This window comes from Eptesicus fuscus, chromosome 23 (assembly GCF_027574615.1).
Source record: "Eptesicus fuscus isolate TK198812 chromosome 23, DD_ASM_mEF_20220401, whole genome shotgun sequence".
Classification (NCBI taxonomy): domain Eukaryota; kingdom Metazoa; phylum Chordata; class Mammalia; order Chiroptera; family Vespertilionidae; genus Eptesicus; species Eptesicus fuscus.
Window position 1 is genome coordinate 24,563,794 of NC_072495.1, and position 13,750 is coordinate 24,577,543.

Here is a 13,750-nt window from a genome sequence, read left to right on the forward strand (position 1 = left end):
CTCTTCCACAAAATACCACGGCCTGGGCGAGTCTGCTTTGAAGAAGTGGCGTTAGAAGAAGTTTAAGTTTAAAAAATTTGGCTCTCAAAAGAAATTTCAATCATACTGTTGATATTTGGCTCTGTTGACTAATGAGTTTGCCGACCACTGATCTAGGAGGAGCAGCTCAAGGTTACTCTGTGTTTCCGTCTCTCTATTGCCTTCAGTGTCTTCCTGTCAATATCACCTCTGAGCTATTACCCTGGATTTGGACTGACCAGGGAAAGGAAGGAGGACATTGTAGAAATGTCATAAGGGTATTCATACTACTCAAAAACAGCTACCCTACAGAAACGTGCCTTCTCCTCTAAGAAAGTCTCCCCCTCCCCACCCCCTTTTAAACTTCTTTCTAGGTAAACCTCTCCCCAGCCTGAACTTGCAGCAGGTTGAAGAGGGTTAGGGTTAGAGGAATGAAGCTGGGTGCTAGGAAGACAAAAGGTTTTAGGCCATCTCACAGGCAAGGCTGCCTCCCTCCCAGGGATAGCAGGACCCTCTCAGGCTGTCCTTCTTCTGGGCCCAGTGTCTAGTTTCTTTTGCCACGGATTTAATCCCTGGCAAGTAACCAAAGCATTCAAACTTTTATTGTTCAATTTACCACAAGGGCGGGGCCTTGCTTCTAGTGGGCTGAGGCGGCTGCAGCCACTTCCAAACCCCAGTGTCACACCACATTAGCAACTTCAGATTTCGAGGGCTGGATTCTTTTCAGTTTGGTTAGATTCTTGGTTAAAACCAGAACAGTTTACTCACACTCACAGTCTGAAAGCTAGCAAATAGTAAAAACAGCACGGACAACTTTTAAAGATGATTCAGAATGGGTGCAGCATCAGCATATAGGACTCACTCTACAAGGTTTCTGTAGACCTCCCAGACATATGTTAAGTGGCTGTTCCTGCTCCTTGGTGTCCTGAAGTTGGATGGAAATATGGCGACTAAGTAGCTCTCTGCTAGAATAGTAGGGCTTGTTAACCAATGCCATCACAGTATGTAAATTACTTGCTGCTGTTCAATCTATAAAAATTCATCTTCAAAGAAAATTATTGGGCTGGTAAAAATATTTTTAATAATGACCACAGAAGCCATATTTGTTTTTCTTTGATGTTCTTCCGAAGACCCTTCTGGTTTTAATCAGATTGTTCCCACATAAAATACAGTGGAAATCTACAATAATAAAATCCCTATTCCTATTTCTATGGGGAAATAAACAGGATGGGGACTGTCCTTTTAAGGGGTTTTCCCCTTCCCTTTCCCCAGACTCAAAGCCTCTATTACTGGTGGGTGTTTTGGCATCAGTTAAGGGCCTTCAATCCTTCCCTCCCTCCATGTTTTGCTCTTTCATTAAAGTGTTTCTGTTGTCTAATTATATCCTTTCAATCAAATTAGAGACTGCAGCATCTGGTGAGGGCTGTAACTGCTGCCATCTGCACCTCGTATATACAGGCCTTTTCAGCTGAGAATCACTCAACTTCCAAATGGCAGGAAGAGATTTGGAAAAAGTTTAGTTGGGAGGGAGGTTAACTTAAAAGGAACGTCTTCAAAGGCTGGGTGCGACGCCCTGCTTGCTGTGATGTGTGCACTGCCATGCAGAGCTCCATTGGCTTGGCTCGCCAAAGGTTCTTCCTGAGCGCTTCTGGCAGACGAAGGGTTTCTGATTGTCTTAGCTGACAGACGAGGCCTTCTCCTCGTGAGGGGCTTGAAGGGACCTGGGGCAAGCTGAAAATCTCTCCCTTGAGAAGAATCTTTTATATGACCACTGGTTAATGGATATGACACTTCCTGTTTATCTGACCATTTCTTCTAATTCAGTGGTTTAAACCAACTAGAGGAGGTTTTGCTCCCAGGGGACATTTGGCACTATCTGCAGACATTTTTGGTTGTCACAGCTCAGGGTCCGACGGGGAGTGCTACTGGCATCTAGCAGGGAGAGGCCAGGGGTGCTGCTCAACATCCTACAATGCACGGGATACCCCACAACAAAGAATTACCCAGGCCCGAATGTCAGGAGTGTTAACCCTGTCCTAACTGTATTATTATTTTGTCCTTCCCTTCACTGTGGCCCAGGAGTAGGCAACTCTGATCAATGTTTTTCACTCAAGAAAGTAGATTCTTCATTTGCCTGGCCAGCGTGGCAAATGAAGCATCGACCTACTAACAAGGAGGTCACAGTTTGATTCCCGGTCAGGGCATAAACCCAGGTTGTAGGCTCCATCCCCAATATGGGGTGTGTAGGAGGCAGCCGATCAATAATTCTCTTTCATCATTGATGTTCTATCTCCTCCATTTCTCTCTGAAATCAATAAAAATCTATTTTAAAGATAGAAAAGAAGAGAAAATAGATTCTTCATTATCCATATTAAGCTCCTTAAGCATTTCTGTGAACAGTGTTTCAGAAATCTTGATGGAATAAGATCTGTGATTCACTGTATGTTTCTGCTCTCTAGACTGAGATTGCCAGAGTAAATGCAGGACACTCAGTTAAATTTGAATTTCATGTAAACAATGAATCTTTTTTTTTTTTTTAAGTCTGTCTCATGCAATGAAAACTTAAATATCTTTAGAAGTGATTTGTTGTTTATCTAAAATTCATATTTAACTGGGCATCCTGTATTTTCATTTGATAAATCTGGCAACCCTCCTCCACAGCCATGAAACATTACATGAAACTTTAAACCTTTGAGTGTCAAATCAAGTTGTTGGCCATCGCTGCCCTTCTTGCTGTGGGTGGCTAGAGATGACGGCACTGCTCGTTCCTCTATAGGTCATTGGTACAACTGAGTCTTCCCTTCTGCCCCAAACTGTCTCCCTGGTCAGAACTTTGAACCTGTCACTTACGTCATTTTTATCTTGAAACCAACTAACAATGCTTAGCCAATGCCTGCTGCATTCCCCAAATCTCTGACTAGGACTCATCCCTGTGCCATTTCATAGAAGACTACAACTTCGTTGCTTTAGGTTTTACTTTAAAGACAGGCTTTGGAGATACGCTGTCTTCCTGGCAGTCAGCTCTGCACCCAAGAACGCGAGTATTATTTGCCATCTCCTGTCAACCAAGGGAAGCTGACTAGCCCAGAGGCTGGCTTCCATGGAGCATTGGCCGCCCTCCAGGACACCTCTGTTGGGGAAATTTCTAGCCTTCTGAAATTAAACAGAGTCCAGGCAGTACTGATAGAACTTGCCCAGACGCTGGATTATTTTATCAGTTTATTTTGTCTCCTTTTAGACTGATTGAAAGCTTCAAACTGTGTGAAATTGGGTTGCTCAAGAGATGGTAAGGCAAAGTGTAGATTTAAGCCAGGTGTCTCCTGCTTAAAGCAAACTCAGAATATAAAAATGGATATTCATTACAAAGGGGTTGATTGTTCCCTATTACAAATGGCTTCACCATAGGTTTTCTTTAAATAGCAGATCCACCCCCCCTCCCCGTTTAAATAGCAAGTATTTTACCTTCAAATGCTTGATTTACATCAACTTCCCTGGCACTTCTCATAGGTCATTGCTAGGTAAGTCATGATTACTAGCCTAGAGACATAAATTGGTAAGGAAAACGGGGCACTCTGAACATGTCTGTAATGGGTGTGTTTTTCCCCACCCTCTAGCTCCCTACACCTGCTTCCCTCGCTAAGCTGTCATTTGCCCGGCACGGTCTGTGTGGTCTGTAGTTGCTGAGGATACAGAGATGAGTGAGATGCTCAAGAACCTCACAGGCGAGTGGAAGCAGGGCGAGGTGCTTCTCAGGCAACTACAGTTCCAGGTGATCAAGTCTTACAAGAGCTGGGGCAGCAGGTGCTGTGGGGCTAGTTGTAAAGGCCCTGGTTTCTATAGGAGTGCAGTGCTAACTATTCTAGCTTTTGTGCTTGCAAAGTGCTCCATTTTTTGTCTACTTTTTTGTTTCCTTCAGAGTTGACTTACAGTGCACTAAGTTATTGTCCATCAGAAACTGGACTTGGAGCTTTAAAACATCTATGGTTCCAGCTTCTTTAGGTGTAAGCTATTTTTAGTGTGAATTTTTTTTTCCAAAATTGAAGTGGATCTCTTTGTACTCAAATATATATCAAGAGCGGTACCATCACCAAAGTGACAGAAAGTGTTCTGGTGGCATTGGCAGTAAAATTCATGGTTAATTAATGAAGTTAGTTAATTAGAGTTCTGCTGAGTCCATTCTTTAACCAAGGGTTGGCCTAATCTCCCTGTATATGTTATACAGCTAGATTCTTTCTCAAAAGCTGCCTTTTGTTTTTCAATTTGATGATTGTATGTGTTTATAACATCCTAAATGGTAGCCATAAGTTCCTCAAGTACTACTGCATATTCATGGTCACTATTCCTGGCAAATCCACTTGCACTTCACAGTGATGACCGTGTCCAGTGGGTCCTGCCTGGGTCGAAGTGAAGCATATTCAAGATGAGAGCCAATGAGAAAAGAGTGGTACCCAAGCAGCACTGCATTATGGGCCTCTCTGCGTTGATAATTGTTTTTCAAATTTTTATATAACAAATAATAAGCACCCCTGTCTGAAGTGTTTTCATGGGCCTTCTGATTTTAAACCTCTGGTTTTATGCTTACCGTTGGTTCAGTTTTTCTTGGAATAGCCATTTAAGTAATTAAATAGTTCATCTGTTAACAGAGATGAGTAAACTGCAGATTCAAAGAGATAAACCTTGAGTTCTCTTCCAAAGTATGTTTTTTAAAGATTTTTTGAGAGAGAGGAAAGGAGAGGGAGCGAGAAACATCGATGTGAGAATGACACATCCATCAGCTGCCTCCTGCATGCCCCCCACCGGAGATTGAGCCCAAAACCTGGGCATGTACCCTGACCGGGAATTGAACTGGCAGCCCCTTGGTACCTGAGACAGTATCCAACCAACTGAGCCACTCCTGCCAGAGCCAAAAGTATAAATTTTTTAGTTAAAATAACTTTGAGAAGCATGGTCTTTTTCCTGTTACTGTTATTAATGACACTGCTTTCTTGAATGAAAAGAAGACTTAAAAGATATTTTAATGAAGAAACTACTGGTAACTTAAAAATTACAGTGATTATTTTTGTGGGTAATTCTACTTTGGGCAAAAGTACAGCGTGGTCTATGGTCATTTGAACTGTTAATATGTAGTCCAAGGACATGATATGTGAATGTCTATCTTGCTTTTAGATGACTGAATTTATGACTGATTGAGTTTGTTTATAGTTCTTGAAAAGAAACTAAGGTAGCCCTGGCCAGTGTGGCTCAGTTAGTTGAGCGTCATCCCATGCACCAAAAGGTTGCTGGTTTGATTCCCCATCAGGGCAGGTGCCTCCGGTTGCAGCTCTATATCCCCGGTAGGGGGCCTGCAGGAGGCAGTCGAATCTGATCGACGTTTCTCTCTCTCTCCTCCTTCCTCTCTCTCTCTCTCTCTCTCTCTCTCTCAAATCAATTTTATAAAGAGAAACTAAGGTAGTAAATTGTAAAACAACATGTTAATAACTATTTTCAAGATGTCCTTTAAAATATGTTTATTATGGGAAATTTAGAACATATTCAAAAATAGAAGAGTGTAAGGTAATCTCATGTGTCCATCTCTCAGCGTCCATGATGATTATCCATGGCCAATATTATTTCATTTGTATCCCTCTCATTCCTTCAACTAGAATATTCTATAACAAATCTCATATATCATCTCATCTGTAAATATTTCAGTATGTATCCCTAAATAATAAAAACTCTTCAAAAACATAGTAATGGCACTATTACCCTTATTACACCTAGAAAAATTAGCAATAATTCCTTGATATTATCAAATATCTAGCCAGTCAATGTTCAGATTTCCCTGGTTGTCTCATCAGTGTGTTTTATAGTTCAAATCAGGATCTAAGCGATGTTCAGGTGATGTGTCTCTTGAGTCTCTAATAACCTACAGGTTTCCCCTCTTTTTCTTTTTTCCTTGAAATTTATTTGTTGAAGGAGTTCCTTCTAAGTAAAAAGAGTGCTTAGGTGCCTTTTCAGAGGGAGAGCCCACCTGGGAGGTGAGTTTTTTACCATGGAATTCTCACTTCCATTAGAGAAACGTGTAGAATTAGAGAATTTTAAGCCTGGAAGAGATTTTGAGCTCTCAATCCATTTTAGTCACATCACCCCGGACTTTTGAACCTCCGTACTATTTTGTTAGAATTTGTGTGAAATGAGAGTTTGAGTGAAGAGACATTGAGACCATGTAGTTCAAATCCCCTCATTTCACAGGGGAAGAAACGGAGGCCCAAAATGTCCAGGTGGTTTCCTGAAACCACACGGTGTAAGCTACTTAACTGGTGTCACTTCCTCTGTATTCCAGTGAACCTCAGTATGTGCTACGTGTGTAGAGGACCCCTCCCCTTCCTGAACGGTCCTTTCTCTAGTCTAGACCTGATAACCTTCCTCGATACAATCATGGGACTCACTGCTCCTGGGGAGCCATTATGAAAGACAGGAGAGTATCTTAGAGCCTCGGCTGTGTTGGGGTGAGAGAAAGCTGGGTACCACTGCCTTCCCCGGGCTGTGAGCAGTGCAAGGCACATAGTAGGTGTTGAATATATCTTTGTTGAATGAATTAATGAATAACACCCTAGAGATTAGATCTATTGCCCTTGCTCATTCTCTTTCACCAAATGCATAAATATGTAGCTGGCCATGTGATATTTTATTCTGTTTTTTGCTTTCAGCTACTCCTGGACCGTCTAGCCAAAGCTTATGTCAGTTTCATAGCAGTAGAAAGTAAGGGAGGCAGGGTCCTCATTATCTAGTACCACACCCTAGTGTTCTGATGAAATCAAGATGCACACAGAACTTTGATCTGGATTACTCAAGTTTGTTTTTCTTGCCCTTTTTTATAATCGACATGCCCTGGGCAAGTCTGTTCAAAAGATAATCAGACAATCTCGTACATTGCCTCAGTTTCCCTAGTGTAAGGAGAGCTGGATTGGGCCTGGGAGAAACAGACAAAGCAGACAAGTGTGCACTTTCCCATTCCCTCTCTCAGGTGCCACCTTGTCCCCATTCATGAGGCTTGACATCTTTGTGGGTGGCTGCCACACTCTTTGTGTTACAAATCAAGTCATCTGAGCCTCTGGGAACACTGACCCCACCACCCTACAGGCTGCTGTCTATTGCTAAGGCCTGCATTTCTGGCTTCTGGGCCACTCCTCAACCGCTCATAGGAGAAGAAGATGTAATAACACACAGCAATTAAAATCCTAGTAATTGGCAAAGATTGGCTTGATGTTCTTAGAATCATCTAGTCTAGTGGTTTTCAAACCTGATTAATTAAAAGAGTCACCTGGGCAGGTTTATAGAAATACAGGTTCCCAGGTCTCTCTCTAACCCTTGGCGGGGGCTCTGGTGTGATATACACACCCCTGCACACAGCCTCACTCTCCCCCCCTCTCTTTTTCTCTAGCAAACAAACTAAGGGCGGAAGAAAGGAGTGGTGATGTTGGGGAAGGGTTTTCTGAGGAGGTAACATCTAGTGTCATGGCAAGCATTAGGGAATAAAACTTCAGGCAGGACGTAATGTGGTGTGTCGACGAAATTAAAAGTAGACCAGTGTGGCTGGTGCACAGCGAGTGACCAGGGGAAGAGCTTGGGGGTGCAGCAGGAGGGAGGCCCCGGGCCATGTCACGGAAGCTTTGCCGACAACAAGGTCGAAGGTTTGGGTTTTGCTCCCAGTGCTGTGTCTTCCTGAGAACTCGGAGCCCTGCATGGAGAAGGGGTTGCAGAAGCCCAAAGTGGAAGCAGTGAGACCCGAACAAGGCTGTCCTGTCCTCTGATGGCGAACGGGACCAAAGTGCTGGCACCCAAGACGCAGGGGAGAGGGTAGGCTTCAGGGCATATAGTTTAAGAAAGTCAACAGGCTTTGCTGCTGAGTGGGAGGTCGTGTGCGGGAGAGGATGGGGAAAACAAGGACGATGCTGAGGGGGGTCCACTAGAGGCAGTAGGGGTGTGGTGAGTGCCCCAGCTGCCCCGTCTGTAAAATGGCAGTAGTAAGGAGCCGCCCCACTGGCTTGGTGGTGAGTTGATATTTGTATAGCACTTAGAACAGGGCTTGGCACACGGTAAAACGCTCTGTAAGCATTAGTGGTGATGTGGATGATGGCGATTTGTCCAAGGTCGCACAGCTGGTCAGCAGCAGGTCCAGGACGAGAAGCCAGGGCTTAGTTCCTTGGTTCATTGCATTTTATGCTACACTGAGCTGCCTCCTTCAATTACCTTTGAACTTTTGTATTTTTGCAGACTCTGGTTGAGGGTTTGGTTGTTGTGCTACATGAAGAGTCACACATCATAACACATGAATGTCGCAACAAACACGATAAATTACTCGAGTGTTCTGTGCAGCCAGAATTCCAGATTGTTTTGGCTCTCCATAAAACCGTGCTATCCCAGATAAAACACAGAGCCCAGAGAGTGTGCGAAAGAGGTACAGGAAGAGAGGTTTTTAAACAGTAAAAGAAATACCTTCTAGAATATAGACGTGCTCACATTGTGCACATGCGTAGGCTGGAGCAGGCACATGCACTGCAACAGGAGTCCTTCACATCGGAAGTCCTAGGTCAGTGCATGTCAGGGGAGGGGAAGAAATAAAGCTCAGAATGGTAGTGGGACTCCCCCAGATTGTCAGGTTCCTAGTGATACATCTTAAAGAAGTGTTTGAAGTGTTTCTATCTGTCAGTTTCAACTAAGCTAATTTTTAAAAATTGCTCTTTGTACTGTGTCTTTCTCATGAACCTCTGTGAATTTAATGCATGCAATATGTGGGGGGAAATCCTATCAGCCTCAGTTCCCATCCCCCCCCCCAAAAAAAAACAAAAAACGTCTGAGAAGCAGATTTTATTCAGAAGCACATTGTTGCACCTGCAAGGATTTTGCCATTTCACAAACTAGACCCGAGACCGTGTTCAGTGTGTCTTGAAGGAATTTCAGAAACAGGTGAGAGAAAATGCCAGCTCGGCCTTCCTCCCTGCTGTTGACTATTTTGTTGCACTTCTGTCTCAAACAGCGTGGGGAGGACTGTTCTTCATTACCAGGGAATGTGAGTCATTCCCAGGCTTGTGTGATTGGGATTCCAAAGCGTTGCTGTATCCGATGGTCTTATTAAACCCAAGTGTCAGTGCAGCCTTTCAGACTGTAGGGGAGAGCTCAGTTACAGCTGGTGACCTGGTTCTGGTTACCACACAGAGACACTGGCGAGAGCCGTGACCCCCTCCGAGCACCCAGAATTCCTCGTGGAGGGCTGTTACCAACTGTTCCCAGACTTGGGGGTTTCCCGGTTCACTTCATGGGCTTCAATACATTTAAACTCCCTGTTTACATCTTAGTTGGAATCTGTATACTTTAAGGGGAAATGTTCTAGTGTATGTAGACAAACCAGTGCCAAGATGAGCCGAGCATTTGGAGGGTACCTCGATTCAGATGTACTCAGCCCCAGCGATGTTAATCTTGCTGTGTCCAGGACCTAGCAAGACACTATCCATTTCTAACTTGGTCCAAACAAAACAAATAAAACATCAACCAGAGAGGGAGGAGACCATAGATGTTGCCAAGAAATTAGCTTGCTCTGTCTTTTCTTTCTCCTAGAATGTTTCACAACCAATGGTGCAGATTACAGGGGGACACAGAACTGGACGGCACTCCAAGGCGGGAAGCCATGTCTGTTCTGGAACGAGACTTTCCAGCATCCATACAACACTCTGAATTACCCCAATGGGGAAGGGGGCCTGGGCGAGCATAACTATTGCAGGTAAGATGAAGCCACACACTACTTAAAAAAAAATCTTGTCTCCTCTTCCACTCTTCTCCAGCCTTGCTCACAACTAGGGAAAGCGTCTCTGTCTCCTTTTGGCCAACTCAGAAGGCCTTTCTTGTTACTGTTTTTTAAATCTTTCTCTCGTACCTTTTTTCTACCATTCTTTTCCACTTGGGCTGCTTTGACACTGGTTCCCAGAGCTCTGTCTGGTCACTTAGATGTCTCTTTGGGAGGGTTTTCTTAGTTGGCCCTTCCACCAGTGGGCACACAGACAGCAAAGCTTCTTAAGCTGCCGTGAATGTAGTGGTCAAGCAAAAGCACCATCTGTGGCCCAAACCTCCCTCTGCTTCGGAGAAAAAAAAAAAAAAAGCTGCCCTGCATTATCCCACTTTTTGCCAGACCAGGATAACCTTTCTAGGGGGCAGCGGCAGCCATCAAATGTGTGCTGTTTCCTTCCTTTCACTAGACAGGTGTTTCTTTGCTCTTCACCTGTCTGGCTCTAGCTCTTAACCTGAGATCCATGGTGCTCCAAATGTGTACTTGCAATTTTCTGCGGAGATGATCCATGACTTTGATCAGATTCTCAGTTGTTAGTGATCCAAAACAAGTAAAGAATTACTGGTCTGTGGGGACCAGAGCAAAATTCTAAGCACTTTTGGTTATAGCTTTGTTTTAGCTATTTATACCCAAGATCCTGGTAATGTGACTCATGGTTCAGCAATGTGTTGAATTTAATTATTATTAGGACAGGTGCAAAGGCCGCCTCTTGACAGGGAAAAGTGATTCCTGAGCTACACAGTGTCCCCGGTTCCACCAGTAAGTTGGAGCCTCAACCATGGCGTGTTGACCCAGCTGAGCCAACATATTTGTACCCTGCATTGCATAGGCCACACTGTTTACCTTTTGCCCTCTCCATGTATTTTTGTTAACACTCTAGGACCCTTGTGGTTGTCTTGCAGTAACCAGGCCTGTGGTACATGTTCATTATCCCCGGGCGTTCAGCTCTTTCCTTCACCTCTGCCCTAATTTGTACCGACCGGCCATTTCCCCACAGTTGTGTTGCATTAGTTTCTAGTTTGTTACTATAAAAATATGAAGAGCTTTTTCAAAAAATTTTTTTCAAAAACGACAAGCACATATTGTTTAAAGTCCCCCATTTTACCTCTTTCCTGGCAAATCCTCCCCACCAAGCCCCACTTCCCAGAGGCAACAAGTTATATAAATGCTACTTCACATTTTGCTGTCTTTTGTATTTTATTGTTAAAGTTACAAATGCTCATTAAGTAATTCTTTTACAATTTATTTTTAAAGCTATGCATGTTCATTAAAAATTTTTTTGCATAATTAAAAATTTAACCGCACTCCATTTCTGGTTTATTCCCTTCCCCTAGTTTTTCTATTCATAGGAATAGTTGGGTTGGGAAGAGTGTTTAGGAAGAGAAACCAGTGTTTGTTTTTTTGATTTTTACATATTTATGTTCTTGTTCTAAAGTATCTCTTGGTAATGGGCCACTGGTTTGTTCTGATTCTGTTGCTTTCTATCAAGCAAGTCTTCTCAGAAGAGCTCCTGTTTCTAAGTCTGACTTTAAGGTAAATTTGAAATTTCCAATTAGGTTTCATTCAGATGAAAAAAAAAAATCTTTTCTCATAGATTAGCACCCTGTTCTCGCTACAGGCTCCCAGACACGCACTAGTAAGTCTTCATTAAGAGAGCCAGGGGAGACCGCCTTCCTCAGCCCTGGCCGCTGCAGCCCTCCCCTGCATTGACTTGATGGAATGTCCCTGACCTCATCTCCCAGTGTATACTTCAAAAAAGAGAGGCTGAAATTGTTGATTGTTATCACATCAGAGAGTCTGGGCCTTTTGCTTTTAGCACTGCAGTGAAGTCAAAGATGAATTTGCTTGTTCTTTATTAAGCTATTCTGATGCTTTTCAGAATGATTTTGACATTGATAACAAACAGTTGTTTTTCTAAGGTCTTTACCAAATACTACATCAAAGCTGAACACTGAATAGAGGGAGGAAAATGACAGTGAAATACTTTTTAAAGCAGGGCTTTGTGCAAGTTCTCCTGCTTTGATTTCTCAGCTGACATCCGACACTGTTTGTCTTGTGTGATGTTTCCAGATCCATCACAGTTGGGATGTCTGAGAGATGGCGAGTGATGGGAACGCACTTTTCTGGGCTCGACCTATCTGGATTAGAGGGAAGACAGAGAGACGGGGAAGAGCAGAATTGGCACTGGCACCTGCCTTTGGGCACAAAAAATAAAAGGACCCTTTGTGCTTTAGGGCGGCTTATCTTCTGGGCCACACAATAGACTTATCCCTCTCGAGCCTGATAGGGGTTGCTCCAAAGCTCCGGCTGTTGGGTCTTTATGCCCGTTTCCGGCCTAACCAGAGTGTCAGGTTTCCAGTGTTCTGAGTCTAAAGAAAGGGAGCTTGGAAGGCAGTGAAGAGAGGCCGGGCTTTTCTGTGTGTCCAGTAACCCCTGCCCTTTTTTGTTCTGGTTCTGCAGTGTTGCCCGTTATTGTCATGGCATCTCTGAGTTGAACACCCTGAACGGCATTCATTCCAAGCCATTCATTTAGAAATGTGAAGTTAATTTTTTAAAAATATTATTGCTATTATCAGCAGTTGGTACCAGGATTACAGGATTTTAGGTTCTGATTGAAACCCTTTGGCCTAGTTTTCTTCAGAATTCGCTAAGAAATTCATGTTTAAAGATAAGAATAGGACCCATTTTTTACATTGAATTTATTGGGGTGACAGTGGTTAATAAACTTATATCGGTTTCAGGGGTACAGTTCTACAATACATCATCTGTATATTGTATTGTGTTCACCACCCCAAGGACCCATTTCTATGAAACGTAAGTTGACCAGACTGATCCTGGTGAAAGCTCGTCAATGGAGTCTATGATATGTAAATTTTCCATATTAATAAAGTGTGTCTCTACACATTTTAACGAGCTGCCTAGCATTCCTTTATATGGCTATAACATATTTATTTAACCAGTCCTTAATTTTTGTTTCTAACTTTTTTGTAGTATAAAAATGCTGTGGTGAACATCTTTATAAGTAAAGATTTCCTTAGAATAAAGTACTAAAGGAGAAATTGCCAAGTAAAGGGGGCTTGCATATTTTGAGGGCTTTTGACTCTTAATTACCAAATTGCCATCCTGACCGTTTGCATCCTTCACATTCTTACCCACAGTATCGAGGGAGCACCTGTGCCCTCTCAGCATTGGGAATTGCCTGTTTACACAGTGCTGTTTGTCATGATTTGTTCAGTGGCCAGTTGTCCCGGTTACACTGTAGTGAATTTGTGTAAATATATATCTCCTTTGCTCACCCCCCAACCTCCTCCTGCTCCCATACCCTGAAATATATGTTGGAGGAGGAAGGTATTACCAATTTATTCTTCATAAGAGGTGGCATTGAGGTATATTCCAGTTATGAAAAATAACAGAAGCTGAAGCGTTCCTTTTTGATAAAACTGAAAAGCAATGAGCCTGTTGACTTCAAATGACAAAAATGTTACTGGTCTGTCCTTTTCCCCAACAGAAACCCAGATGGAGATGTGAGCCCCTGGTGCTACGTGGCAGAGCAGGAGGACGGCGTCTACTGGAAGTACTGCGAGATACCTGCTTGCCAGAGTAAGACCCTCACGCACCCCCTGAGGTTCAGGACACTGAACACTGAGAGTGCAGAGTGAAAGCTGCTGCCGGAGGGCAGGCAGTTCAGGTCGCTGGATTTCATGAAGCAGGTGAAGGGAGAAGCCATCCTGGCTGAGGATTTTTGCTTCTCTTGTTGAGCTTTTCAGAAATGGGGATGCCTGGTTCCCTCAGGATCCCATTTCCTTGATGGATAAACTCAACCAGAATTTTTACTTTTACTCAATTTCCTCATGCTTATTCTTTCATGGGTAGAGATGGCAACAATAGCTCAGTAGCAAGCCCAGGGAA

General features: G+C 43.4%; 1 protein-coding gene across 7 annotated transcripts in view; it reads left to right on the plus strand.

Annotated features, from left to right (window-relative positions):
* KREMEN1 (kringle containing transmembrane protein 1) overlaps positions 1 to 13,750 on the plus strand; it is a 53,825-nt gene that overhangs the window by 5,001 nt on the left and 35,074 nt on the right. For all 7 annotated transcript variants that reach the window (XR_008555259.1, XR_008555260.1, XM_054712480.1 and 4 more), the window contains exons 2-3: positions 9,616 to 9,778; positions 13,350 to 13,441. Coding sequence is in view for 5 of the 7 variants with exons in the window: in XM_054712480.1 (XP_054568455.1) it covers positions 9,616 to 9,778; positions 13,350 to 13,441 (255 nt within the window). In the remaining 2 variants the exon portion in view is untranslated. The remainder of the gene's footprint in view (positions 1 to 9,615; positions 9,779 to 13,349; positions 13,442 to 13,750) is intronic.